This window comes from Heloderma suspectum, chromosome 3, assembly GCF_057233095.1.
Source record: "Heloderma suspectum isolate Gila_16-S chromosome 3, 16-S_ref, whole genome shotgun sequence".
Classification (NCBI taxonomy): domain Eukaryota; kingdom Metazoa; phylum Chordata; class Lepidosauria; order Squamata; family Helodermatidae; genus Heloderma; species Heloderma suspectum.
The window spans coordinates 55,680,013-55,707,961 of NC_139460.1; the positions used below are offsets into that span (position 1 = coordinate 55,680,013).

General features: G+C 42.2%; 1 protein-coding gene across 24 annotated transcripts in view; it reads left to right on the forward strand.

Moving 5' to 3' along the window:
* The window catches only part of BBX (BBX high mobility group box domain containing), a 186,192-nt gene that overhangs the window by 99,333 nt on the left and 58,910 nt on the right, over positions 1-27,949 (forward strand). For 23 of the 24 annotated variants that reach the window (XM_084843292.1, XM_084843293.1, XM_084843283.1 and 20 more), the window contains 2 exons: positions 15,151-15,321; positions 17,304-17,546. In XM_084843292.1, coding sequence (XP_084699418.1) covers positions 15,160-15,321; positions 17,304-17,546 — 405 coding nt within the window. In that variant the 5' untranslated portion in view covers positions 15,151-15,159. Of the gene's footprint in view, positions 1-14,681; positions 14,737-15,150; positions 15,322-17,303; positions 17,547-27,949 lie in introns of those variants that run through there. The other variant, XM_084843298.1, reaches the window with a different exon arrangement.

Here is a 27,949-nt window from a genome sequence, read left to right on the forward strand (position 1 = left end):
AAGAAGCAGTATTAAGTCCGCTCCTTAAGAAGCCTTCCCTGAATCCAGAGGACCTGAACAATTTTAGACTGGTTGGACAGATCCCTTTCCTGGGCAAGATCCTTGAGTGGGTGGTTGCTGACCAGGCACTCTTGGGTGAGACTGATTTTCTGCATCTGTTTCAGTCAGGGTTCAGGCCCAGGTTTTTGTACCGAGACTGCCTTGGTTGCCTTGTATAATGAATGACCTGTGTCGGGAGAGAGACAGGGGAAGTGTGTTCCTATTGATATGTTTGACCTTTCGGCAGTGTTCGATACCATCAATTACAGTATCCTTCTGGAGCAGCTGTCTGAGTGGGGAGCTGGGACCGCTTTGCAGTGGTTCCACTCCTCCCTGGACGGTTTTTTCCAGGGGGTGTTGCTTGGGGGACATTGCTTGGCTCCATGGCGTCTCTAGTGTGAGGTTCTGCAGGGGTCATCGATTCTTGTTGTTTAACAACTACATGAAACTGCTGTGGGTGGGGGGTCATCTGGAGTTTTGGGGTGTGTTGTCATCAGTATGCTGATGACATGCAACTCCACTTCATCTTTTCATCTCTGGTAGATGTGGCTGTGGATGTGCTGAATTGGTGTCTGGCCTCGATACTGGACTGGACAAGACTGAGGCTCTGCTGGTTAGTAGTTCCTCTGTCCGCATGGGGAAAGTGCAGCCAGCTCTGGATGGAGTCAAACTCTCCCTGAAGGAGCAGGTTCGCAGCTTGGGGGTACTCCTGGGTCCATCATTGTCCGTGGCGGCTCAGGTGGCCTCTGTGGCACAGAGTGCCTTCTGCTAGCTTTGGTTGGCATTGCAGTTGCAACTCTGTCAGTGATCTGTGCCCTTCTGATAACTTATAGGTTAGATTACTGCAATGCATTGTACCTTGGGCTGCCTTTGAAGATGGTGTGGGAACTGCAGCTAGTGCAGAATTTGGTGACGAAGTTGTTGAGGAGGACTATAAGCCCAGTCTTGGCTCGCCGGCACTGGTTGCCAGTTTATTTCTGAGCCAAATTCACAGTGCTGGTTTTAACTTAAGACGCTGTACATGGCTCGGGACCCCAATACATCAAGGACCACCTCTCCCCTTATGAACCTACGCAGTCCCTGAGGTCAGCTTCAGAGACCCTTCTCTGTGTTCTCCCTCTGAGAGAAGCTTGGGTATCGGTACAGGAATGGGCCTTTTCTGTGATAGCCCTGTATTTATGGAACACTCTCCCCAAGGAAGCTTGTCTGGCACCGACACTCATCTTTTTGGCGCCAAGCAAAGATGTACTTATTTTCCCATGTGTTTGGATGTTAGTTATGGCCCAATTGTTACGGGTTGCTTTTGTGGTATTCATTCTAGGCTGTGAGCAGGGTGAGATTTTTTGTATTTGTGGATGAATTCTTTTCATATTGTATTGTTTTTAGATTATGTTTTTGTGGTATTTTTATTTGCATTATTGTACTGATTATGGTTTATATTGATCTTTGTTGTTGTTTTCTTCTTCCTGTTATATTAATCATGGATTTCGGTATTGTGCGTGTGTAGTCGCTTCAAGACTGCTTTTTGCAGTGGGAAGCAATGCATACATTTAATAAATAACAATAATAAATAATAGCATTGAGAATCAATATGATCTTACTGGATGGACTGAGACTAGCATCTGCTTCAATCTTAGCCTCTCTGTATATAATATTGTGATAATATATTATCTTACAATGTTGTTTGTAATGACTTCTGAGCTAATATATGTGGCAGTGGCACTCATCTGATGTGCTTTGAGAACATAGGAAGATGTGCTAAATAAATACTAAGTAATTGAATTGTGCTGATTTATAGATCTGCCCATGGTGTCAACAGGGAGTGATCACGTGACTGAAAATCAAGTTAGTGGTAAACACTAGCTGAGGCTTACAAGAGTAAGGCATAAGCCAAAAGGATCTTTTTGTGATTTACTTGCTACCTTCTTCTGGCACCTTTTATGGTTTGGATTGTATAGATGGATCTGTGCATCAGTGAGGAGATGGTCCTGCCTTATGATGGCAGGATTGTATCAAATGGTTTTTCATTGAGAAATAGATAGTGAGTGGAGTCCTAATTGCTGTTAGGTTTTTGCCTTCTCTTGATGGAATCTTGAAGGCTTAATTTTTGTATGTACCTGTATGTACTATATACCTGTTGGGGGATGCTTCATCCCATGAGTGCAGGACACGGAATAATGCTCAAGTTACAGAAAGACAGATTCTGGCTGAACAGGAAAAACTTCTGAACTGTTAGAGCAATACAACAATGGAACCAATTACCTAGGGAGGTAGTGGGCTGTCCTACACTGGAGGCATTCAAGATGAGGCTGGACTGCCATCTGTCAGGGATTCTCTGACTTGAATTCCTGCACTGAGCAGGGGGATGGACTCGATGGCCTTGTAGGCGCCTTCCAACCCTACTATTCTATGATTCTTGGTACAAATGTCACAAATTTTCATAGGTATTCATACTGGAGGTCATACCAGGGAATATCTACTATAATTAGAATTGTTATTTATAATGAGGGGTTCAGGAATCCTTGTTTACACAGAATATCATTTCTTATAGGCCTAGCAATGCAGTGCTATACCTGTCTACACAGAAGTAATTCCCGTTGAGTTCAGTGGGTCTTACTCTCAAATAAGTGGCTATAGGATTGTAGCCTAAGGTGTTCTCTCTTTTTTGTGTGTGACTTCTTCCTTTCAGTTAGCCTGACAATACCGACATAAGAACATGTTAATGGACTTGATAGGCAATCTGTCTCCTTGTCATGGTAACATAAGTCCTACAGAGCAACAAACCCAATTCCGTAACTTATGGAAGAAAAAAAGGGGTTCTAATTAAAAGCAATTATAAATGACTTGCAAACAAATGTAGCATTGTCTAACTGTTAGTCACTGGATTCTGTTTAGATAGAACAGGAGCATTTATTATGAAGTTTCTTTGAATTTACCTTTTGGATTTCATCGCAACTGTGGGATGAAAATTAAATGCACATTCCCAAACTGTTAATTAGCTATTTCCCCACCACGTGGTCAAAACAGCATATCGAGAATACAGTGGCAAGCCCCAACAGTGGGATTGTTAGATCACCCATTGAGATGTTGGATCCTTTAGGAAAGATCTGCTGCAATACCATATGAAGAACTCGCCCTTCTTGAGTTTCAGCTGTTAGCAGGAATGAAAGCAACATCACTCTATACATGGAAATGAGAAACAGGATTCAGGGGAAAAAATCAAGGAAAAATTTTCTCAGCTATTAGTTACTTGTGGCGGCACAATTTATCATAAATCTCTGCTAGCAAACTGTATTCCATTTGCTCACAGCATGTTACTCATTAGACCACTAATTCTGTGAAAGTTAGAAATGCTCATTACTAGCTCTCTGCTGTGAAGCAGTACAGAATTGATCCAGTGTCTGCCTGGTAATTAGTACCAAGTAAATGAGCCTTTTTCTTTCTACATTTCATAGGCTAAAATTCTATAACCCAGTTATCCAAGAGCTAGGAACCCAATTAAAATGTTAAACTATCCTCTAAAGTTTAACTGTCTTTCTTTTCACTAATCCAAACAGTAGAGAAAATTGCATTTCAGATGATTAATGCAGAAGAGGTACAGGTCTGAAAGGCTTTACATTTTACCAATAATACATTATTTTTCATAGTTTTTATCCCACAACCAAGACACAACTTAAGTATGTGTAACTGTATTTGCTCACTTCCATCCCTTGTTAGTCTTTTCCCCATCCCTTTCTCTGGAGTCACACATGCCCAAACATATTTTAAACCAGTTTGAGGGCGTTCCTGGCAAAGTGCTGTCTGGTAGCCCTCCACCATCAGTGATAATATTAATCTAAACATGTAGCAGGGAGCTACTAATGACCAATTTCCTACATATTGAGAGCTCTCATAGGGTTGGATCCAACACTGTCATTCTGCTGATCAAAGCAGTTCCATCAGTGGAATTGAGAGGGGGTGATTCCTCTACCCCCCCCCCCCCGCAACCCCTAGCACACTCTCAAAATCTGCTCTGGAGGACTGTGAAACCCTCCAGAGCAAGTAATAGGGGAGCATGAAGGGAGGAAAGAGGGAGAAAGTCTCATTACGCTAGCTGACTTCCACACTGGATTTAACCCTGTTAGGGTGCGATCCTATGGAGATAGTTGGCAGCTTCTGAACTCAGAGGCTGACGACTATTCAGTGCAGGGAAGCTGGAGTACGGAGGCGATCCTCACCTCTGTGCTTCGGCCACTGTGTATTTTTGGCTAGACAGGTGATTTCACCTGTCTATCCAGGGAGCTTTGGAGCGGGAGCAGGGAGGCCACATGGTGCATAGGAAGCTGCATAACACAGCTTCCATGGCCTCCTCCCCTCTCCGCCCCTGGGACTGCCCCCTTTTCCCCATCTCCGCTGTCTGTTTCCGAGTGCGGAGATGTAGCCAGCGTGAAAAGAACAGTGCCAGCTCCGATGGGGTGGGGAGCGCAGTTTCTGGGAACCAAGATCAGAGCCAACCTCAGTTCCCAGAAAATGAAATATCCTATGGCTCTCTGGACAGTGTCTAGGGGCCATAGGATTGCTCCAATAGCACTGTGATTCCCAAAAGTGAGTGGGTAGTTCATATTACTAGGGGTGCAGTCCACATCCTATTGTAGTTAATGGCAAAACTCCATTTATTTATTTTTTATGGCACTGTTTTGCACCTGCATCAATAGAGAGATGCTGAAGCACATAGTCCATCTGCTTGATGCTGGTATAATTCCTGTGCCATGTATGATCTGTGCATTTTAAAAGAATATATCAAACATCACTCTGGAAAGCGTCGCTCTCTCTCAATGAATCTAAAATATCAGTACTGACATAAATCCTCTGGTGGAAGTTACACATTGTTTAGTTTATTGTAATGTCTGCCCCTTTTTATTGATATCAGACAATGTAAGGAGTACAAAACAACAAAAAAGGAAAACTAATTTGACAGAATTTGTGTTATACATGTCTGATATAAGTAATGCAATAGGCTTGAAAATTTAATAAACAGTGTGCAGTTTATTTTGAAGAATGTTATCTATACCTTTGTTTGTTGGAACAGTTTTTGTTTCCACCTTGTATATATTACTTATTGTGTATGCCCTTGACAGTTTCTTGATCCTTAATAAGATTATAGGTAGAATATGCTGCTTCTAATTTCCTCTCTGTGTACATATCAAAATGGCTTATATATCTGATCAGGTCTTTTCAGACAGCAAATTTGGGGCCTAGTCCAGGAATTCTGCTATGGCTATAGCTCTGGATGTTTATTTTTTTTCTTCATTGGCCTTTATTTTTATACACACACACACACACACACGACTTAGAGCACAATCCCATGCATGCTTAGATAGTAGGAACTGTAGGATTTTTTACTGTCTAAACATGCATAGGATTGCATCCTTAAGTTTCTTAATCAATTGGCAGATTGCATAGACCTGACACCCCTTCATGGATCACTGCCTTGTTGTGGCGAAGGGGCTTGCGTAACTCAGTGAAGCCATAAGCTATGCCGTGCAGGGCCACCCAAGACGGACAGGTCATGGCAGAGAGTTCTGACAAAATGTGGTCCACTGGAGAAGGAAATGGCAACCCACTCCAGTATTCTTGCCAAGAAAACCCCATGGAACGTATCCCAAGGCTAAAAGATATGACGCCGGAAGATGAGCCCCTCAGGTCGGAAGGTGTCCAATATGCTACTGGGGAAGAGCAGAGGGTATTTCCAAGTAGCGCCAGAAAGAGTGAAGCGGCTGGGCCAAACCCGAAAGGACACTCAGCTGTGGATGTGTCTGGCGGTGAAAAGAAAATCCGATGCTGTAAAGAACAATATTGTTTAGGAACCTGGAATGTCAGATCAATGAATCAAGGTAAGCTGGACGTGGTCAAACATGAGATGGCAAGATTGAACATCGACATCTTGGGAATCAGCGAACTCAAATGGACAGGCATGGGCGAATTTAATTCAGGTGACCATCATATCTACTAATGTGGGCAAGAATCCCTTAGAAGAAATGGAGTAGCACTCATAGTCAACAAAAGGGTGGGAAAAGCAGTACTGGGGTACAATCTTAAAAATGATAGAATGATCTCAGTACGAATCCAAGGCAAACCATTCAACATCACAGTAATTCAAGTCTATGCCCCAACCACTGAGGCCGAAGAAGCTGAGGTTGATCGGTTCTATGAAGACCTCCAACACCTTCTAGAACTAACACCAAAAAAAGATGTCCTCTTCATCATAGGGGATTGGAATGCTAAAGTAGGAAGTCAAGAAATCACCGGGATAACAGGCAGGCATGGCCTTGGTGTACAAAATGAAGCAGGACAAAAGCTAATAGAGTTTTGCCAAGAGAACACGCTGATCATAGCAAACACTCTTTTCCAACAGCACAAGAGGCGACTCTACACATGGACGTCACCAGATGGTCAATATCGAAATCAGATTGATTATGTCCTTTGCAGCCAAAGATGGAGAAGCTCCATACAGTCAGTAAAAACAAGACCTGGAGCTGACTGTGGTTCAGATCATGAGCTGCTTCTTGCAAAATTTCGGCTTAAATTGAAGAACGTCGGGAAAACCACTAAACCGTTCAGGTATGACCTAAATCATATCCCTGATGAATATACAGTGGAGGTGAGGAATAGATTTCAGGGATTAGACCTGATAGACAGAGTGCCTGAGGAACTATGGACGGAGGTCCGTAACATTGTTCAGGAGGCAGCAACTCAATCCATCCCCAAGAAAAAGAAATGCAAGAAAGCCAAGTGGCTGTCTGATGAGGCTTTACAAGTAGCTGAGGAAAGAAGGGAAGCGAAAAGCAAGGGAGAAAGGGGAAGACATACCCAACTGAATGCAGAGTTCCAGAGAATAGCAAGGAGAGACAAGAAGGCCTTCTTAAATGAACAATGCAAAGAAATCGAGGAAAACAACAGAATGGGAAAGACTAGAGATCTCTTCAAGAAAATTGGAGATCTCAAGGGAACGTTTTGTGCAAAGACGGGCATGATAAAGGACAAAGAAGGCAGGGACCTAACAGAAGCAGATGAGATTAAGAAGAGGTGGCAAGAATACACAGAAGAACTATACAGGAAAGATCTGAATGTCCCTGATAGCCATGATAGTGCGGTCACTGAACTTGAGCCGGACATCCTCGAGAGTGAAGTCAAGTGGGCCTTAGGAAGCATTAGTAACAACAAAGCTAGCGGAGATGACAGTATTCCAGCCGAGCTATTTAAAATCCTAAAAGATGATGCTGTTAAAGTGCTGCATTCAATATGCCAACAAATCTGGAACACTCAACAGTGGCCACAAGACTGGAAAAGGTCAGTTTACATTCCAATTCCAAAGAAGGGCAACGCCAAAGAGTGTTCAAACTACCGCACCATTGCGCTCATTTCACATGCCAGCAAGGTGATGCTCAAAATCCTACAAGCTAGGCTTCAGCAGTATGCGAACCGAGAACTACCGGAAGTACAAGCTGGGTTTAGAAGAGGCAGAGGAACTAGAGATCAAATCGCCAACATTCGCTGCATCATGGAGAAAGCAAGAGAATTCCAGAAAAACGTCTATTTCTGCTTCATTGACTACGCTAAAGCCTTTGATTGTGTGGATCACAACAAATTGTGGCAAATTCTTAAAGTGATGGGAGTACCAGACCACCTTACCTGTCTCCTGAGAAACCTGTACGAGGGTCAAGAAGCAACAGTCAGAACCAGACATGGAACAACCGATTGGTTCAAAATTGGGAAAGGAGTACGACAAGGCTGCATATTGTCACCCTGCTTATTTAACTTATATGCAGAGTACATCATGAGAAATGCTGGGTTGGATGAATCAGAGGTCGGAATTAAGATTGCTGGGAGAATTATCAACAACCTCCGATATGCAGACGATACCACCCTAATGGCAGAAAGCGAAGAGGATCTCAAGAGCCTCTTGTTGAGGGTGAAAGAGGAGAGTGCAAAAGCTGGTTTGAAACTCAACATTAAAAAAACTAAGATCATGGCATCTGGCCCCATCACTTCCTGGCATATAGAAGGGGAAGAAATGGAAGCAGTGACAGATTTTACTTTCTTGGGCTCCAAGATCACCGCAGACGGTGACTGTAGCCATGAAATTAAAAGACGCTTGCTCCTGGGGAGGAAAGCTATGGCCAACCTAGACAGCATAGTAAGAAGCAGAGACATCACCTTGCCGACAAAGGTCCGTCTAATCAAAGCTATGGTTTTCCCAGTAGTAATGTATGGCTGTGAGAGCTGGACTATAAGGAAGGCTGAGCGCCGAAGAATTGATGCTTTCGAACTGTGGTGCTGGAGAAGACTCTTACGAGTCCCCTGGACTGCAAGGAGGTCAAATCAGTCCATCCTAAAGGAAATCAACCCTGAGTGCTCATTGGAAGGACAGATAATGAAGCTGAAGCTCCAATATTTTGGCCACCTAATGCGAAGAGAAAACTCCCTGGAAAAGACCCTGATGCTGGGAAAGACTGAAGGCAAAAGGAGAAGGGGACGGCAGAGGATGAGATGGCTAGATAGCATCACGGATGCAATGAATATGAACTTGAGCACGCTCCGGGAGAGAGCGCAGGACAGGAAGGCCTGGCGTGCTATGGTCCATGGGGTCATGAAGAGTCGGACACGACTGAACGACTCAACAACAACAACAACAACAACATAGACCTGACAATGTCACATGTTTTTAACAAAATGCCTCTGGTTAATGTGCTCACTATCTAGTTCTGTATGTAGAACAATATGTTAGGACCGAGACAAAATGGCCCCTTCAATTTTGGCTCATTTAAGAGGGGGAAATCATGTAGGTGAAACACACTGCCCAGCAGCTGGTGGTCACTATTTCCCTCTTCCCAAAAGCCCCTAGGAGAAACGTTATATTATGACTTAGCATCACTCTGACCAAAGTGGCCCCTTTTCTCGATGGAAGGCCTGGTTTAATTCCTCACTTGCATGAAGCTCACTGAGCAAGAGCCAATCACATTCTCACTCTCATTCTACTTACCTCACAGAATCGTTACTGGGCATGGGACGATTATTTTCAGTGTTTACAAATGCAAGCTGTGGGGAGGGAAACAACAGGAAGAGAGGGTAGAAACTACGGTGAGGCAGAAAACAGATGTAGGAATAGGGATGTAGATGGATCTAGGAAGCTAGCATAGGGGTTTGATGAGGATCATCAAAGGGGCAAAGAGGAAGATGAAAGATTCAGGCAAAACATAATTCAGCAAACGTTAGAGTTAAAACTTCATAAACAATCTTCACCTTACAGAAGCCTTAGCTTATTTATTATTGATGGTATACTAAAGGGAAATAAAGTAACCATATTGACACCTTAGTTAGCCACTGGTGAGTAGTAAATTCTGTTTGTCATCATAACACAAAGGTTCACCTGCCTTCTTGTTGAATTAAAGATTGGGCGTTGATGAAGTCTGTTTTGTACCATGCCACCATAATTGTAGTGAGAAAAATGGGTATAATTCCATACTAAATGATGTTCAGCGTTAAGGTTAATTTTAGTATTGAAGACATGTTACTTTCTTTTGTTTGAGCTGCCTTGTTAAAACACTGGATAGTTGAACTATAAGGGCAACATAAATCACAATTTCAATGAAGTAATAAACTAAATGAACTCTAGGAAATATAATTTGCCTTTTCTGCGCATATAGTAGAGTACAGTGAAAAATTTCATTCAGTTAATTGGATAATTTGGTAATTGGCATCTAATCACAGCAAAATCATAAAAACAGTCATTTGTAAGGCATAGGGAGTAATAAATAAAGACCATATCATTGTAAATATCATCCTTCTGGATTTGAGAAGGCCTATTACATTTCTTTTTCTACTTGGTTTTAAGCAGCATGTCATTCTGGAAAATTCTCAAGTACAATAGAGTGCTTAGAATCATGCTGTGGGATTACTTATATTCCTCGAAGATTTTCTTAATCCTATTAAAGCTACAGGGAACAGAGTGGTGCTAGTTCTAGATGGTTGCAAAATAGTAACAATTAAACAGTGCCTGTTTGTAGACGATTATATGCCACTTTGCAAGCTTTTTTTATTGAAGCCTTTTGCTATTCAAAGCAATTGGATACTTCTAACAGCTGCTGAATTAACTGAAGTGCAACAAAGTGCATTGAGTAGTCTATGGCTTCTAAGCTACTGAGCAAGTGTTGAATACTGTGGCAGTCATCAGTTTACTTCACCTTGCACTCAGATCTGCAGCTCTCTTCCAGAATTGCTTTCCTTCTTCAGTTTCATGGTGAACTATGATCTGGGCACATGATAAGAAAATCCCACAACCATTTGACTACTAATTCAACCATCACTAGTTATCCACATCCTTGTCCTGAATCAACAGCATGTATAAAAAGATAATCTAGGAATCCAGTTGCAAACTTGTGCCATACAGGTGTTTGTACTAACACATGCAGAACATTGTGCAGTATAAAATGCAATTCCAAGAATAAAAACACAGCAAACCTCACAGCCTTTCCTGGAAAAGTGGGAGTAGATTCTTTAGTTTGCGGTTCACATGCCGTAACATGAGACAATCTGCCACCGTGCAAATTGCCTCAGTTCTGTAGGGAGCCTCTAAATATGAAGATGCTATAAGTCCTCCCCCATAAACCACTCCTGCCACACATTCCATCAGCTTCACCCACACACAGCTCCTGCTTGCTTGACTTCAACCTTCATGTTCAGTAGTAGTATACATACCAGATGCTTGAAGCAAACCCCAGTGAAGTGCTGTTCGCATCATGCTTTGCTTGTGAGCTTCTCAGAGGTATGTAATTCTCCAGTGTTGGAAATAGAATGCTGCAGTAGATGGAGACATGACTGGCCCAAGGCCACAAACTGGGAACAAGGTAGAGATTAAGTGTGAGCCTCCAAAGAGTGAACCACACCCCCACACTTTTTTTGCAGGAATATAGCATCCATTCTCCAGAAGCCATCATAGTGAGAATAAGAAGAGACTTGCCCAAGATCACAGACTGAGTAAGAATGGAGTCCAGATCTTAAACCCTCCAAATCCATTGCCATTCAGTTAATTTATGCCCAAATACACAAATTCCAGCCAAAGCCCCTAAACCAATTCTCTTTCAATTATTGCATGAACACTCTGACTACTAGTATGCTTCTAGACCGAATTTGAACTGCTGGTTTTGACCTGTAGAGAGCTTCACAGCCTGGGACTCACATACCTGAAGCCTGTGTATCAGGCTCACGCACCAGTTGTGTTTAAGTGATCAAGCCTTGCTTCATTTGCCTTCATTGTGAGAGGTCATAACAGTGACAGTATCCACATGAAGAGGCTCCACAAGTAGAATAGGAAGTGGGGATGCATCGCAGGCCTCCCCGTGACATCCATACATTGAGAACAAAAGCTAAAGCATGTAGAGGGCTATGTAGGCCTCCATACCATCTGGAACCCAGCGCAGTTGGGTTCCACCACCATGCCACAGTGAGCTTCAGTAGGGATAGCTGGGGTAAACTGTTTTTGTACTTCACTCTGCACCGGAGCCTCAGCAACCTAGCTTTCAAGCACCACTATTGAGGGCAAAAAATGCAAGCTGTTGCCCTCAAGATGGTGGTTTGACACTCTATGCAGCCTATTAAAGGAGCTATAACTATGGGTGGTATCTAAAGAAAGCTTTCTGCCAATGAAACGACTTCCAGCAGAATGGCTTCCCTGCAGCCCCCTGTGGTCCCCCAAAATATGCTCCTGGGGGCTACAAGAGGCTGTAGGGAGGAGGAAGTTCCATTCACAAGTGGATGTCTGCTCATGTGATGTTGGATTTCGCCCCGTGTACCTACAAAAACTTTGTGAACCTTAATGATAATTACAGAAATTCCATAGTTTTACCATGATAGCTTTTGTGAATCAAAACTAGTCTTTTTCTCAATACCCAGTAGGTTTATATTAACCAATTCTGTGCCTTGCGAAAGAAAATGATATATAAATTAGGCAAACAATGGTACTTAGGAGTCAGGGGATGTGCAAAAGTAAGTGAACCCCTGGTTGCATGAGCTCAATTAAAGGGAATAATTAGAATCAGGTGTTTAAGTAATTACGTAGATCTTCAGGGGTGAGTTTGGGAGGCCCCACCCTATAAAAGAATCAGAAATGTTGTGAGTTGGTTCTACATCATACAGTTGTGCAGAAACACATTATGCCACATAACATATCATGCCATGATCAAAAGACATCTCTGAGGACCTTAGAAAAGCAGTTATTGCTGCTCATCAGTCTAGAAGGGTTACAAAACCATTTCTAAGGATTTGAGGCTCCACCAATCCACTGTCAGACAGATAGTGGATTGGTCTACAAATGGAGAAGGTTCAAAACTACAGTCACTCTATGCAGGAGCGGTAATCCTACCAAAATCTCTCCAGGAACAAACCAGCACATCATCCAGGAAGTCCAAGGATCTGCAGGCCACTCTCGCCTTAGCTAATGTGAGTGTTCACAACTCAGTGATCAGAAAAAGACTGGACAAGAATGGTGTTCATGGGAGGATAGCCAGGAAGAAACCACTGTTCTCTAAAAAGAACACAGCTGCCTGCCTGAGGTTTCCGAAATATCACACAGATGATCCCCAAGACTTCTGGAACAATGTTCTCTGGACAAACAGGTCAAACGTAGAACTTTTTGGCCTCAATGAGAGGCATTATGTTTGGCGAAAAACAAACACTGAGATCGAACAGAAGAACCTCATCCCAACTGCCAAGCATGATGGTGGGAATGTGCTGGTTTGGGCTTGCTTTGCTGCCTCAGGACCAGGACGGCTTGCCATCATTGACACAACTATGAATTCTGCAGTGTATCAGAAGATTCTAGAGGAGTATGTCAGATCCGTGAGCTGAAGCAGAACCAAAAGCGGGTCATGCAACATGACAATAATCCTAAGGATACAAGCAGATCTACAAAAGAATGGCTGCTGCAGAAGAAATTCTGTGTTTTACAACGGCCTACTCAAAGTTTGGAGCTAAATGTCATTGAAATGTTGTGGCAGGACCTGAAGCGAGCTGTTCATGCAAGGAAGCCCTCAAATATCACTTCAAGCAGTTCTGTAAGGAAGAGTGGGTGGGCTAAAATAACGCAAAACTGATGTGAGAGACTGACCAACAGTTACAGGAAATCTAAAGGTGCACATACCTTTCACAGATGGATATTGAATGTTGAATCAGTTGTGGATAAATAAATGTTGAAAAAGCATCATGTTTGTGTGTCATTTGTTTAATCAGGCTACCTATTGTTCTTTATCTAGGATTATGGGGTTAGATTAAGAACTAGTAACAGTTTAGATTGGAAATATATGACAATTCTAAGGGGTTCTTCGTGCCCCTGTATAATATGAAAAACTGAACATCCAAGTAAGGAAAAAAGTATATTGCAGCATTTCTCAAGATTTACATTACTGGTAGACTGACTTCTCATCTTAATATTCACGCACACATTTTTCTTATTTTTGAGAAATCCGAAAAAAGAAAAGAAAAAAGGTTTATTGTTTAAACAACATACACTTTCAAAAGACAGACGCATGAGTTACAGATAATTAACAGTTATATAGTAATATAATGTTAATATGCCAAAAGGTTTCAATTAAAATTATATAGGTAATGAAATAGTACAAAAATAAAGGTGGTGGCGTAAGTAAATGCAGCTCCTAGGCAACTGAAGTAAGATTATTTTATGTGTTTTTATCTGGGAGTAAGAATGGGTATTCGAATATTCTTGTATAAAAACACCAGCTTTCCATATTATTTTGTATCTTTATTGAGAGCTTTTATGTTGATCATGTTTATATTTAGTGCCAGCATTTTAAAATCTTGAGACATCATGGGCTGAGATTTCTCCAGTGATATTAACAAGTTCAGCAGAGAACTGAAGTTCCTTGCTCCATGGGGATGTATTATAACTTAGTGAAGAAAATAATGAGCAGTTACAAAGTTAACTAGTCACCAGTGTTTTTGTGCACCTGTGTAAATAACTCAGGGATGCCCAATATGAAAATATTTAATTATTTGCATATAAACATTCAGAGGAGAGTATCCAAGTTGACACTAGCACTAACATAAATTACATTGCACTCAGGTAAGTGACCTCTAGCACAATGCCAATAGTGTTACTGTAGTTGGTGCAACAGGTTTCTCGGAAAACCCGAATTCTCTTGGAATTGCGAACCACCCACAAAGCTTCGGCTATTGGGTGGTATGAAATGTAATAAATAACTAGAGGTTGTTTACACTAGCGCAATGTAATTCACGTTAGTGCAAGTGATGACTCGGATACTGCCCAAAGTATTAAATATTTACTAAGGATGAGTATCCAGTTTCTGAGTAGCAGCGTGGTGACATTAGCCATTCTCACTAGAAACTTCAAAGTTCTTTAGAGTTGAATCATTTGTATTAGCTCCAGGCAGTGAATCCAGATCATAGCATCAAATGCCATTATCTAACAAAAGTTTCTTCCATTTTCAGCAGCAAGACTGAAAAGAAGGGATTCTTGATTCTTATTTGTGAGACTGAAAAGAACGGATTCTTGATTCCTATTTGTGAGATTGAAAAGAAGGGATTCTTGACTAGCTCTCTGACAAAAATGCGAAAGGATGCTGTAAAAGTTGACTTCTCTTTCATGGAAACTTTATTCCTTCTCCAATGGACTGAATTTTAAGTGTGTGTTCTTGTTAATATAATCCTAGCGCAATCATCATCTTTCTGTGTAGTGCCACATGTTTCAAAAAAAGAAACTTCTGCCACAAATTCAGACAGTTATTATAGTAATCTAGAAAAATACATGTATGTAATATACAACCTATCTTGTACTTGGCTACTAATGCAGAAGTACCACTGAAGCCTATAGGACTTCATCTGTCAACATCCTTTGTATGGGAAATGTTGAGGAATCATAGAATAGTAGGGTTGGAAGGGGCCTACAAGGCCATCGAGTCCAACCCCTGGATTCAGATTAAAAATCAGGACATACATATAAAAGATGAAAAATTGTGTTTAAGGATGCATGATTTGAATAAGAACAAAGTTTTATTGTATTTTATTTCTTTATTTTAATGTAATGTATTCCCCTGGTAGGTCACAGTAATGAAAGGCAGCAATAGGAATAAAGATCATTCAACAGACGGAGAGGGGACTGGGAAACGACCAAAGAGAAAGTGTCTTCAGTGGCATCCACTACTTGCAAAGAAAATACTTGACTTTTCTGAAGAGGAGGAGGAGGAAGAGGACGAAGAAGATATTGATAAGGTAGACCTGTCCCATCAAAAATTATAATTTTAGTGTGACATTCCTTTAGAAATTAGTGTCCTGTGCAGACCTCTGAAAACACATTTGGAAATCAAGTTCATAGCTTACAACAGGCTGTTCTAAATATTACTCAACATGAATGTGGTGATTTACCACATTCTTACTGAGTGCTGTTTTAAAATTATACAGAGGGATATTTTAAAAAGCCTATTATAGGCAAGAAATTGATTTCCACCAACTTGGATGGCTTTAAAAGGGATGGCTTTAAAAGATTCCTCGAGAAGTCTATCAGTGGCTACTAGGTTTGAGGGCTATGTGCTACCTCCAGTACCTGAGGTGGTATGCCTATATACACCAGTTGCTGGTGAACATGGGCGGGAGGTTGCTGTTGCACTCGTATCCTCCTTGTGGTTTCCTGATCGACAGCTGGCTGGCCACTGTGTGAACGGGATGCTGGACTAGACAGACCTTTGGTCTGATCCAGCATGGCTCTTCTTATGTTCTTAAACATGTATATTGCTTTAATATAAGGAGAACCTTCCTGGGTAATACTCTGGGTCCATGTAGAGGGGAGGGGAGCAACTTGTGTCCCTCCAAACGTTTTAACTTACAGCTTCCATCAGCCCTACCTAACATGGCCAATGGTGGAAGATGATGGGAGAGGCAAACACCTGGAGAGCCACAAGTTGCCCATCCCTGATGTAGTCCATGTGGCCAGCCATAGAGCAGTGACCAGTCCTCAAGCAGGTCATGAAGGCAATAGCTCTGCCCCATTTAGCCATCTAGAAGCTGGTACTCAGAGGCATACTAATTCTGAATATGTAGCTCTCCATGAATTTGTGTAAAGCCATCCAAGCCTGTAGCCATCGCCACATCTTGTGGCAGCAAATTCCAAACATAAATTATTTGTTGTAGAAATTAGCAAAATTATAATACTCTTTAATTCTTATATTGTTTTCTTTATTTAAAACACATCATGCTAAAGGCGGCTAGCAATTATTAAAAAATAAATAAACCATTAAAACAGGCGGACACCCTCCAGCAATAAAGAACAGTTCACTGCAGCAAGTTAAAATACAAATCAGTGCAGGATCGTAAAACCATTCATATCCCCAAAGTCCTTCTAAACAGGACTTTATGAGAGCCAGTGTGGTGTAGTGGCTAGAGTGCTGGACTGGGAGTCGGGAGATCCGGGTTCTAGTCCCCACTCGGCCATGGAAGCTCACTGGGTGACTTTGGGCCAGTCACAGACTCTCAGCCCAACCTACCTCACAGGGTTGTTGTTGTGAGGATAAAATGGAGAGGAGGAGGATCATGTACACTGCCTTGAGTTCCTTGGAGGAAAAAAGGCAGGATATAAATGCAATAAAATAAATAAATAAATAAATAAATAAATAAATAAATAAACAAACAGGAAGATTTTAGCCCCCAGACAGAAAGCCGTTATTGAGGGGCTAAGACAAGCCTCACTTGGGAAGAGGTTCCAGAGCCTGGGCATGGCTGGGTTCCTTTAATTCAAGAATGGGAACCATTTTTGGCCTGGTCACCAAATTGGCTCTAGGCCAGGAAGTCAGTGGGCTGCACGCTAGCAGTCGGTGGGGCTGTTGCCCAAAGTGGACAGAGCCACTGATGGCATGTGTCCCTACACAAACCTGGTCATACAAGCACATATGTATGTGCACATAAAGGATAGATTCCATTCAGAGAATGAAGTGCCAAGATGAACGTTTAATTGAACCTTCCCTCTTGGAACTTCATTCTCCCATCCTTTATCCCATGAAGGGTTGATTGTGAGTCTAATGAAATAGTAATTTGCGCAAACATTTTACTAAACAGACTACTTTAAATGAAGAGTATTTGCAGACTTTATGTAGAATCTCAATTTAGATTTGTGAGTGAATAACTAGTGGATATAACAGGAACTAGTTGTCAGTGACATTCTCTTACATGTGTGGTGGTGGCTTTTTTCCTTTGAAAAACAGGTTCATCTTCTCAGTGCTGATGGTCTTGAGCACGATGCTGATGAAACAGAAGATGAAGAATCTTCAGAGCAGCGAGCTCGCAGGCCGATGAATGCATTCCTTCTGTTCTGCAAACGTCACCGCTCCCTTGTGCGGCAAGAACACCCTCGTCTGGACAATCGTGGTGCTACAAAGATACTGGCGGATTGGTGGTCTGTTCTAGACCCTAAAGAAAAGCAGAAATACACCGACATGGCCAAGGAGGTACACAGCAACACTATCAATAGGACTTTCAGCTATGTATTTTTATTGTTTGTACCGCATGTCTAGCAATACCATAATATCCCATAAACTTATCTGCAACAGGAAGCTCATCACAAACATTTTCCATGGTGAACATTTTAAAAGTAGCATTATGCCTGCAGTTGCTTTAAAAACACACACACACACACACACACACACACACACTATGTTTCAGAAGGGCATTTGGGGTGGGTTAGGGTATTTTTAGAAATACGATGTTTTTAATATAGAATTTTATTGTTTTAAACTGTTTCTGTTATTGTGCATTGCCCAGAGTGGCTGGGTGACTAGCCAGATGGGCAATTAATAAATTTAATAAATAAGATAAATAAAACAGAAGACACAATGGCTCCAATGGAGAACTTGGTTAAATTTGAGAGTCGGTGTAGCATAGTGGCCAAGGGACTGAGCTGTGAATCAGAATGTCCCTGGTACCAAATGTCATCTCTTTTATGAATTATGCATCTCTGCTATCTCCTTTTCCACATTTTGTAAGTACTTCCTACTGTCTTTGATAGCATGCAGTTTATTTATATGGTGGGAGACGGGTGCTTTGGGTTGTTCCCTATTAGCTAGCTAGCTTGATTATGGCTTTCCATGACATTCTGGGGAATTTTCCTCCTGCTCTGGATTAATCAGTTTATGTGATAATTTTGGAGTTGTAAAGGGAAGGGGTTTAGAACCCAAATAAGCTGTTTAAGGCTGCAGTTGTATACTCATTTATTTGGGCATAAGCCTCATTGAAATCAGTGGGACTTACTTCTGAGCAGACGTGTATAGGATTGCACTGTAAAGGTATACATTTCATATAGAGTGTTTTACATTATTCAGATTTGTCTTGTAGGAAAACCAGTTTCTATTACTCTAATAGGAAGATTGCAGTAACATCCATTATATATTTTATTAATTGTCTCAGTTATCAATATATATAGCATGTTCACTCTTAATTGTCAATTCCTGAATCATCCTATTCAAAAACATAGAATTGCTAACATTTTGATTAAAGAACATCTTGATAATCTCCTATTTCATTAGACACTGAAAAGAGGACTCCTATTCCTATTATAAAATCCAAACAGTTTGCTAGCAAATATACTACAACTGGCTTCTCAAAAGGAAGAGAAATAGTGGTTTTACTCTTAGATTTTCCTTTCAAAATAACTTCTATTGAAACAGACCCAAAGGGCACATTTATTTTAATTAAGGGCTCTTTTGAGGATTAAGTATTTGCTGATAATATGCTCTGAATTTTAATTTAGTTTCTTGTATTTAAAAAAACACCTTGCAACAACTTAAGACTTATGGAGGTAAGTCTTAACCTTTTTAACTGGAGGTGATTTTTAAATTTGAAATTAATAAATGGCTTGATAAATGGACCACCAAAAACTTAGCCAAGAACCAAAACAACCATCATTCAGTAATCTGCGGAGGGAGCAATCCGATGCCCGCTAGTCAGCGGCTAGATGGCCATAGGATATGTGGTTCCGGGAACCAACCTTGGAGTCCACGTTCCGAGGTCAGTTCCTGGAGAACCAATCTTCCCTCCCCTCTTCTGCACTGCTTCGCAGGCAGCATGGAATGGCCCTGCACTCCGCGCTCAGAAGAAGAATGTGGAGTGGCCAAAATGGGGCATTCTGGGGCGGGGAAGGCCGAAATGTCAGTATAACACATCCTATGCATGCGTCCTCCTCTGCTTCACCTTCCTGCGCCTAGACACCCAAAATCGGCTGTCTAGCGGCAACTGCAGGGCAGGAGAAGCATGGACGGGATGATCCCCTCCGTACTTCTCCTGCCCTGCATTAGATAGGCAGTCACCCCCGATTTTGGAGGCAGCCACCTATCCCCATAGGATTGCGCCCTTGGACACTACAATCTATAGGTGTATGGAGGCAACACAAACCACAAGAAGAGTATACTCCGCCTTTCCTTCTCATATGGAGATTTGTGTAGCCTCACCTCTTTTAGCTGACGAAATCCTACATGCTGAGTAAGCACTAGGGATTATGGTCTGATCACACCTAGGTATCTGGCTCTATAGTTCCTCAAAAATCAGACTGTAAATTTAGGATGGAATTCTAGTAAGCCTCACTGAAATCAGTGAGACTTACCTCTAAGTAGACACACATAGGATTGCACTGCTAATCATTCTTGCTTAACAAAATAATTGTAGATGAGCTTGGAATTATTTACAGCACAGGTCCTATACATATCTGCTCAGAAATAAGTCCCATTGAGTTCATTGGGGCTTGCTGCCTGGTAAGTAGGTATAGGACTGTACTTTGTATTCCCTTGGAGACAGAATGGAATGCATTCAAATCTGGTCTTAGACGTGAATGGCATTTAAATGTAAGACACAAAGAGAAAAGAGAGATATGAAATTAGGAGAGGTATCAGTGCTAGACAAGCAGAATAATAGCAAAAAACAAAAACTTTATAGGTTGCTTCCGAACGAGAAAAAATGAATTTGACTCACTTGGAATAGCTAAAATTGATAAAGCTTTAAACATATAAATGAAAGTAGCGCCAACAGGCTTTTTGCCAGGAGAGTTTTAAATGATTAATGTGGGAATGACTCCACTAATTAGGAGTTCAAACAATATCTGATGGGCAGCACAATCCTACTCAGAACTAAGTCCCATTGCGTTCAATGGTGCTTACTCTCAGGTAAGTAGATATAGGATTGAAGCTTAAATCTATAGGAATAGTTCAAGGCTCTGCCAACTGTTATGCTAAGCTATATACCTCTGAGAAACCAGCTGTTGCAAACAATTCCAAGTGCTTCTTTGTTGTTGTTGTTCAGTCGTTCAGTCGTGTCCAACTCTTCGTGACCCCATGGACCATAGTACGCCAGGCCTTCCTGTCCTGCACTCTCTCCTGGAGTGTGCTCAAGTCCATATTCATTGCATCGGTGATGCTATCTAGACATCTCATCCTCTGCCATCCCCTTCTCCTTTTGCCTTCACTCTTTCCCAGCATCAGGGTCTTTTCCAGGGAGTTTTCTCTTCACATTAGGTGGCCAAATATTTGAGCTTCAGCTTCAGTATCTGTCCTTCCAATGAGCAGTCAGAGTTGATTTCCTTTAGGATTGACTGATTTGACCTCCTTGCAATCCAGGGGACTCGTAAGAGTCTTCTCCAGCACCACAGTTCGAAAGCATCAATTCTTCGGCGCTCAGCCTTCCTTATAGTCCAGCTCTTACAGCCATACGTTACTACTGGGAAAACCATAGCTTTGATTAGACGGACCTTTGTCGGCAAGGTGATGTCTCTGCTTCTTACGATGCTGTCTAGGTTTGCCATAGCTTTCCTCCCAAGGAGCAAGCATCTTTTAATTTCATGGCTACAGTCACTGTCTGCGGTGATCTTGGAGCCCAAGAAAATAAAATCTGTCACTGCTTCCATTTCTTCCCCTTCCATATGCCAGGAAGTGATGGGGCCAGATGCCATGATCTTCGTTTTTTTAATGTTGAGTTTCAAACGAGCTTCTGCACTCTCCTCTCACCCTCAACAACAGGCTCTTTAGATCCTCTTCGCTTTCTGCCATTAGGGTGGTATTGTCTGCGTATCTGAGGTTGTTGATAATACTCCCGGCAATCTTAATTCCGACCTGTGATTCATCCAACCCGGTTTTTCTCATGATTTACTCTGCATATAAGTTAAATAAGCAGGGCCACAATATGCAGCCTTGTCGTAATCCTTTCCCAATTTTGAACCAACTGGTTGTTCCATGTCCTGTTCTTACTGTTGCTTCTTGACCCTCGTACAGGTTTCTCAGGAGACAGGTAAGGTGGTCTGGTACCCCCATCTCTTTAAGAATTTGCCACAGTTTGTTGTGATCCACACAATCAAAGGCTTTAGCGTAGTCAATGAAGCAGAAATAGACGTTTTTCTGGAATTCTCTTGCTTTCTCCATGATCCAGCGAAAGTTGGCGATTTGATCTCTAGTTCCTCTGCCTCTTCGAAACCCAGCTTGTACTTCTGGTAGTTCTCGGTTCGCATACTGCTGAAGCCTAGCTTGTAGGATTTTGAACATCACCTTGCTGGCATGTGAAATGAGCGCAATTGTACAGTAGTTTGAAAACTCTTTGGCGTTGCCCTTTTTTGGAATTGGAATGTAAACTGACCTTTTCCAGTCTTGTGGCCACTGTTGAGCATTCCAAATTTGTTGGCATATGAGTGCAGCACTTTAACAGCATAGAATCATAGAATAGTAGGGCTGGAAGGGGCCTACAAGGCCATCGAGTCCAACCCCCCGCTCAATGCAGGAATCCAAGTCAGAGCATCCCTGACAAATGGCTGTCCAGCCTCGTCTTTCAGGATTTTAAATAGCTCAGCTGGAGTACTCTCATCTCCACTAGCTTTGTTGTTAGTAATGCTTCCTAAGGCCCACTTGACTTCAGTCTCGAGGATGTCCGGCTGAAGTTCAGTGACTGCACTATCATGGCTATCAGGGACATTCAGATCTTTCCTGTATAGTTCTTCTGTGTATTCTTGCCACCTCTTCTTAATCTCATCTGCTTCTGTTAGGTCCCTGCCGTCATTGTCCTTTATCATGCCCGTCTTTGCACAAAACGTTCCCTTGAGATCTCCGATTTTCTTGAAGAGATCTCTAGTCTTTCCCATTCTATTGTTTTCCTCGATTTCTTTGCATTGTTCATTTAAGAAGGCCTTCTTGTCTCTCCTTGCTATTCTCTGGAAATCTGCATTCAGTTGGGTATATCTTCCCCTTTCTCCCTTGCTTTTTTGCTTCCCTTCTTTCCTCAGCTACTTGTAAAGCCTCATCAGACAGCCACTTGGCTTTCTTGCATTTCTTTTTCTTTGGGCTGGATTGAGTTGCTGCCTCCTGAACAATGTTACGGACCTCCGTCCATAGTTCCTCAGGCACTCCTTCTATCAGGTCTAATCCCTTAAATCTATTCGTCACCTCCACTGTATATTCATAAGGGATATGATTTAGATCATACCTGAATGGTTTAGTGGTTTTCCCTACGTTCTTCAATTTCAGCCGGAATTTTGCAAGAAGCAGCTCATGATCTGAGCCACAGTCAGCTCCAGGTCTTGTTTTTACTGACTGTATGGAGCTTCTCCATCTTTGGCTGCAAAGGACATAATCAATCTGATTTCGATATTGACCATCTGGTGATGTCCATGTGTAGAGTCGCCTTTTGTGCTGTTGGAAAAGAGCGTTTGCTATGATCAGCGTGTTCTCTTGGCAAAACTCTATTAGCCAGAAATGCTTCTTACATCATGCCATTTTAAGAAATTACAACTGAATTATTATTAGTAATATTATTATTGATATTATTATTATTATATTATAATATCTTATTTATATATTGCTCTTCTACTAAAAGTACCCAGAGGAGTATACAGCATAATCATAAAGCCATATAATATCAACACTGAAGAGGCTAAAGCATTGGTGGGCAACTTGCAGCCCTGCAGATGTTTTGCCCTACAACTCCCATCATCCCTCACCATTGGCTATGCTGACTAGGGCTGATGGGAGCTGTAGGACAAGACATCTGGAGGACCACATGTTGCACATCCCTGGGCTAAATTCACATTATATAATGGTTGAGAAATGCAAAGTCCTAATAAGGATGGACTTTGCTGAGTTTCATAAAAAGGGTGGGGGGAGTCAATATTTATTAGTGGGCAGAGTAATCCAAACCCCTACTGAAGGCTGGCTTGAGAGGGTTAGGATGTAGTGGAAGGGCAAGCATAGGAGAACCAGTAGTATTCTTTCCACCAATGATTGTGGCATTCCAGGGGCAGGAGCAGCCTTGGATCTACCGGATCCAAACTGGCAAAGGTATTTTGACTTCCATTAGAATCAATGGGAGGGAAATTAGAAAAACAAAGATCCATCCAGGAGTTAAAAGGACAAAAAATGCCCCGCGCCTCGCATGCTGGATGGAGCAGGGTGGCAGGGCTTTCAGACTGGCGAATCGTCCACCAGTTAACTCCCCACTCCCACCCCACTTAGGATGGCTCTGTTAGCAGATCTTTTTAATAATGTTCTACTGATATATCATAACTAACAGTTTTAAAAATGCAAGAATTATTGCATCTCTAGACCAGGGAGATGGCCCCCTGTTAAGATCATTTTGACCAAACTCCCTCATGAAGCGGGATGTAAAAATACTGGGCAGTATCCAAGCACAATGGAACCAACTCTGCTGGTTCCATTGTGCTTGAGCAGCCCAGCACTAGCTCAACAGGAACTAGTGCTTCCAAACGGAACTCCAGAAACACAAGAAAATGCTAGTTTTCAGAATGGGACTAGTCAGCTGAGCTCCCTTCTGCAAACTCTGCTGACCTGCGCTGTTCTGGAAATAAGTGTTTCAGCTTGCTTTGAGAACCGCTAGTGGTACATCCCTCTAGCGTGGGGGCAGTATTGGATACTGCCCACTGAATTCATAGATTTCTTATTTATCTTAGGGAGCAATCCTATGGGGATAGGTCACCACTCCCGAACTCGGACACGACCGCCTATCCAATGCACGGTGGGAGGAGTGTGGAGGGGTTCCTCTCCTCTGCGCTCCAGTTGTCTTGCATTAGCAGCTAGACTGCCGATTTTGGCTGTGTAGCCACTGGACATCGGAGTGCGGGGTGGGGAGGCCGGACAATACATAGGAAGTGTCGTACCGCCACATCTGCCTGCCCCTGGGAACACCCCCTTTTGCCCCACTCTGCACTGCTCTTGCAAGCGTGGGAACGATCCACATCACCTGGGGGGGGGGGTTCTCCGGGAACTGATCTCCCAACGTGGGCTCCGTGATCGGTTCTTGGAAACTGACCAATCCTATTGTTGCACAAATTATGCTTAAGTTCGTTCCCTCCAGGAGGGGTATGCCAATATCCCCTTAGAGACACACAGAACTCTGAGATTCAGTCCAATGCAGTTTTATTTGGCAGGAGACAAATAGCACTGTTCGGGTGGATTCTCGCGGCTAACGCCACAAAGGAGAACCACACCCTAGATGTTTTTGGTGCAGCTTATATACATTCAGTATAATGACCTCATAAGCTATGCGGGCTGGGCAACATAATATTCATGAACTTCATTAAGCATACGTAGTTGACGTGTCTCTACGGCTGACCTGTCCTTGCAAGCTGGGCAGGAAGCGATCTAGCTGGAACTGGTTCTAACCAGCTGCAGGAGCGGCGGCTACTCGGGGGGGGGGGGGGGCTCCTCTGGCTTTACCTGATATGAAACAGACGCTTACTGTTGGTGTCAACAAGGCAGTTGATAAGACTATCTTTCTCTGGGACTTTCCACTGTAGGAGGCTGCCTCAGATAGCGGCCAATACTTTAAGATGGTGCCTCTTTGGTTCTATCACTATGGCCATCTAGCCTCTGTCTAGCAGCCATAGGATTGCACCCTCAAATATTTATATATGGCACGTTATCCAAATGATTTCAGAACAGTAAAATAAAACTCATATAAAACAAGAAATCAATATATAAACAACAGATAAGACCATACTTAGATAATACAATACTTTAAATGCCTGAGATGAATAAAAGGTTTTTTTGCCTGGCATCTAAAAGATTGTGAAGTTGAGTCCAAATGAACCTCCCTGGGGAGGACATACTATAATGGGGGCATCACCACCAAACGCCCTCACTCCTTACATTACTATATCCCAAACGGATTTATTCCAAATAGGTGAATAGTAGAAAACATCTGAAGACATTTAAATATGATTAATTATTGAATCAGAATATTTCTGATCTGATTCTTTCCATGATGAAATTACAGGCTATTTTCAAAAATGATAGCCAAAAATAATGGAATCCAGTAGATATCTGGAACTATGGAAACTTACTGATAGCGGGGGAAATGGCCCATGGGATTTTTAACTTTCCTTTTTGATGTACTAAACATTTGTTCACAGTGGAAGAATAATAACGTTCCTGTGAAAAGTGACAGATCAAAAACTGCTAACGATAGTGTATAAAAAAAATGCTATGCCTATAGTGATATGATTTCCCTGTTGCTTCGTTCTGAGGAAAGCAAGTCTCACATTCTCTATTAAAAAGAAACAATATAACAAAGTGTGTTCAGCGCAATAACATTCATTCCATGAATGTGTATGAGACATGCAATTAAGCTTATAATTTTAATTCTTCCTGTAGTTTAGGTATGCAGGAGTGAAATTTAGCAGTCATTAGTAACAAAAACATGCCACAGGGTTCTCTTAGCAATCCTTTCTGGTAAATTGTTTATCCGGGAGAGAGCGGAGGACAGGAAGGCCTGGCATGCTATGGTCCATGGGGTCACGAAGAGTCGGACACGACTGAACGACTGAACAACAACAACTGGTAAATTGTTAATGAAAGTACACATGAGAAATAAAGCTTCTGTTTTCAATGGCATTTCTTCCATTTTCATCATAATTTGGCTTTGTTATGACGAGGGTCCAGAGACGACACGCAGTGGAATAGTGATCATACAATGTGGCCCATGACCTAGCTTTCAGGTTCAACATGACGAACAACAAAGAAATCTCAGAGCAAATCCAAGCTTTTCAAGTCTTCTCCACTTACAGCTCTTTTTAGATCACAGCCGTGACTTTTTTTAAGTATTGGTCAATCGTTCAGAGTTGGTAAATACTTCTACTTTTAAATATGACTTAGATTCCTGCATTGAGCAGAGGGTCAGACTCGACAGTCTTCTAGGCCCCTTCCAACCACTGCTCTATGGTTCTATGATATTATTAGAGAATCATGATAATTTCTGGTTCATTAACTCGCTATTAGAAGAGGCCAGAAGGTAAATGGACACATGCTAAATTGCAGTTTTCCCAAAAATATATTTGATAAGGTATAAAAGCAGCCATTTCCAACAAGACATAATGTAAATTGAAGAGGCTATCCTTCTGATCACCTGAGAAAACGTTAAAATTATAATTAAGTATAACCCATAGGGAAAACATTGATTATCAACAAACGAGAGCCAATGACTGGTTTCGCACAACACAATAAGCCAAGATGGTTTATTTTTCAGAAAATGGCCTATCGTGTCATCTGCATGTGGTTTTCCCCAACCACAGTGGTGTATTTAGCCAGAATAAGCCACAGTCTGCAGTGCAGTTTATTTTAGCCACTGTGGCTTATTGTGTTGTCTGGTGCTCCAGCGTGGCTAAAGAGCATCAGCCAGTGAGCTGCTTGGCAAGAGCAGCAGAAACTCCAGCTGCTCTTCTCCAACAGGCCATGATTGCCATTCATGATAGCGCCCAAGCCGCTGCCATGCCCCCTCCCCGGCTCCAATCACAATTGCAGTCAGGGTTGGGTCCCATTTTTAAAAATGTTGGCAGTCCCATTTTTCACAAAAACAGGACCGGGAACCTTGCCTGCACTTCTCCGTGATTTATCCCATGTGCGCAGATGGGGCATCCTGTGCAGGTGCGCAGCAGCAGAAAATCGATGGATAGCGGCTCCCCCCCCCCCCGCACCCCTGCATGCTTCCCAAACATGCCAGGGTGCAAGTGGGGGAAAGCTGGTATCCTTCGGTTTCCCACTGCTGCACTGTATCAGGAAAACAAAAGAAAAATAAAAAGAGCAGCCTTTTAAATCCCCAATGCAAGTCAGTGGAGATCACCTCCATTGACTTGCATTGGGGATTTAAAGATGCCCCATGACAAAAAACAGGGGTAGGGGTAAAATTGCGGCAGATTCTGGCTTATAATTCACGAGAGTGGTGCATGCTACCTGATCATTCTCACTTGGTTCCTCCTACCAGCAGGAGTGGCAAAACTAACTAGAAACTCACCACGAGGCAATTACGTCCAAAATCAGGAGTCCTGGCATGTCGTTCTGAAACAGTCCAGGAATCATAACCAGGAACAAACCCGGACTTCAGATTGTAGCTTGTTAGGGGAGTGAGAAACCAGGATCTCAGGTTGGATATAATGCTAAGCTTTTGTTCCCTGGTAAGTTTCTGGTTAGTTTAGCCACACCCACTGGTGAGAGGAGCCAAGCAGGAGTGACGCTGTTTGCAAACATGACCAGTGAGAATCTAATAAAACGTTACAGTTTTTCTTATGAGAACCATAAGCAACATCTGTTTAACATAACTTTCTTTGTTTAGCCTACCTATTTTCATCATGAAGCTTATTTACATTTTACATAGAAAATAAAAGGGAGGCATTGGAATCTGTTTCTTTTGTGTATTGGTAGAGCAAAAATAAATTTTTCTCACATATTCCAGGTGGATGCATCTTTTTATTTCTCTTTGCAGAATGTAATGCGCTGTCCTTGGATCACATACACACACACACAGGTTCAAAACCACTGTCAAGAATTGTACTACTGCATTTAAACCTATGCCCAATAAACTTGCTTATTGGTGTTTG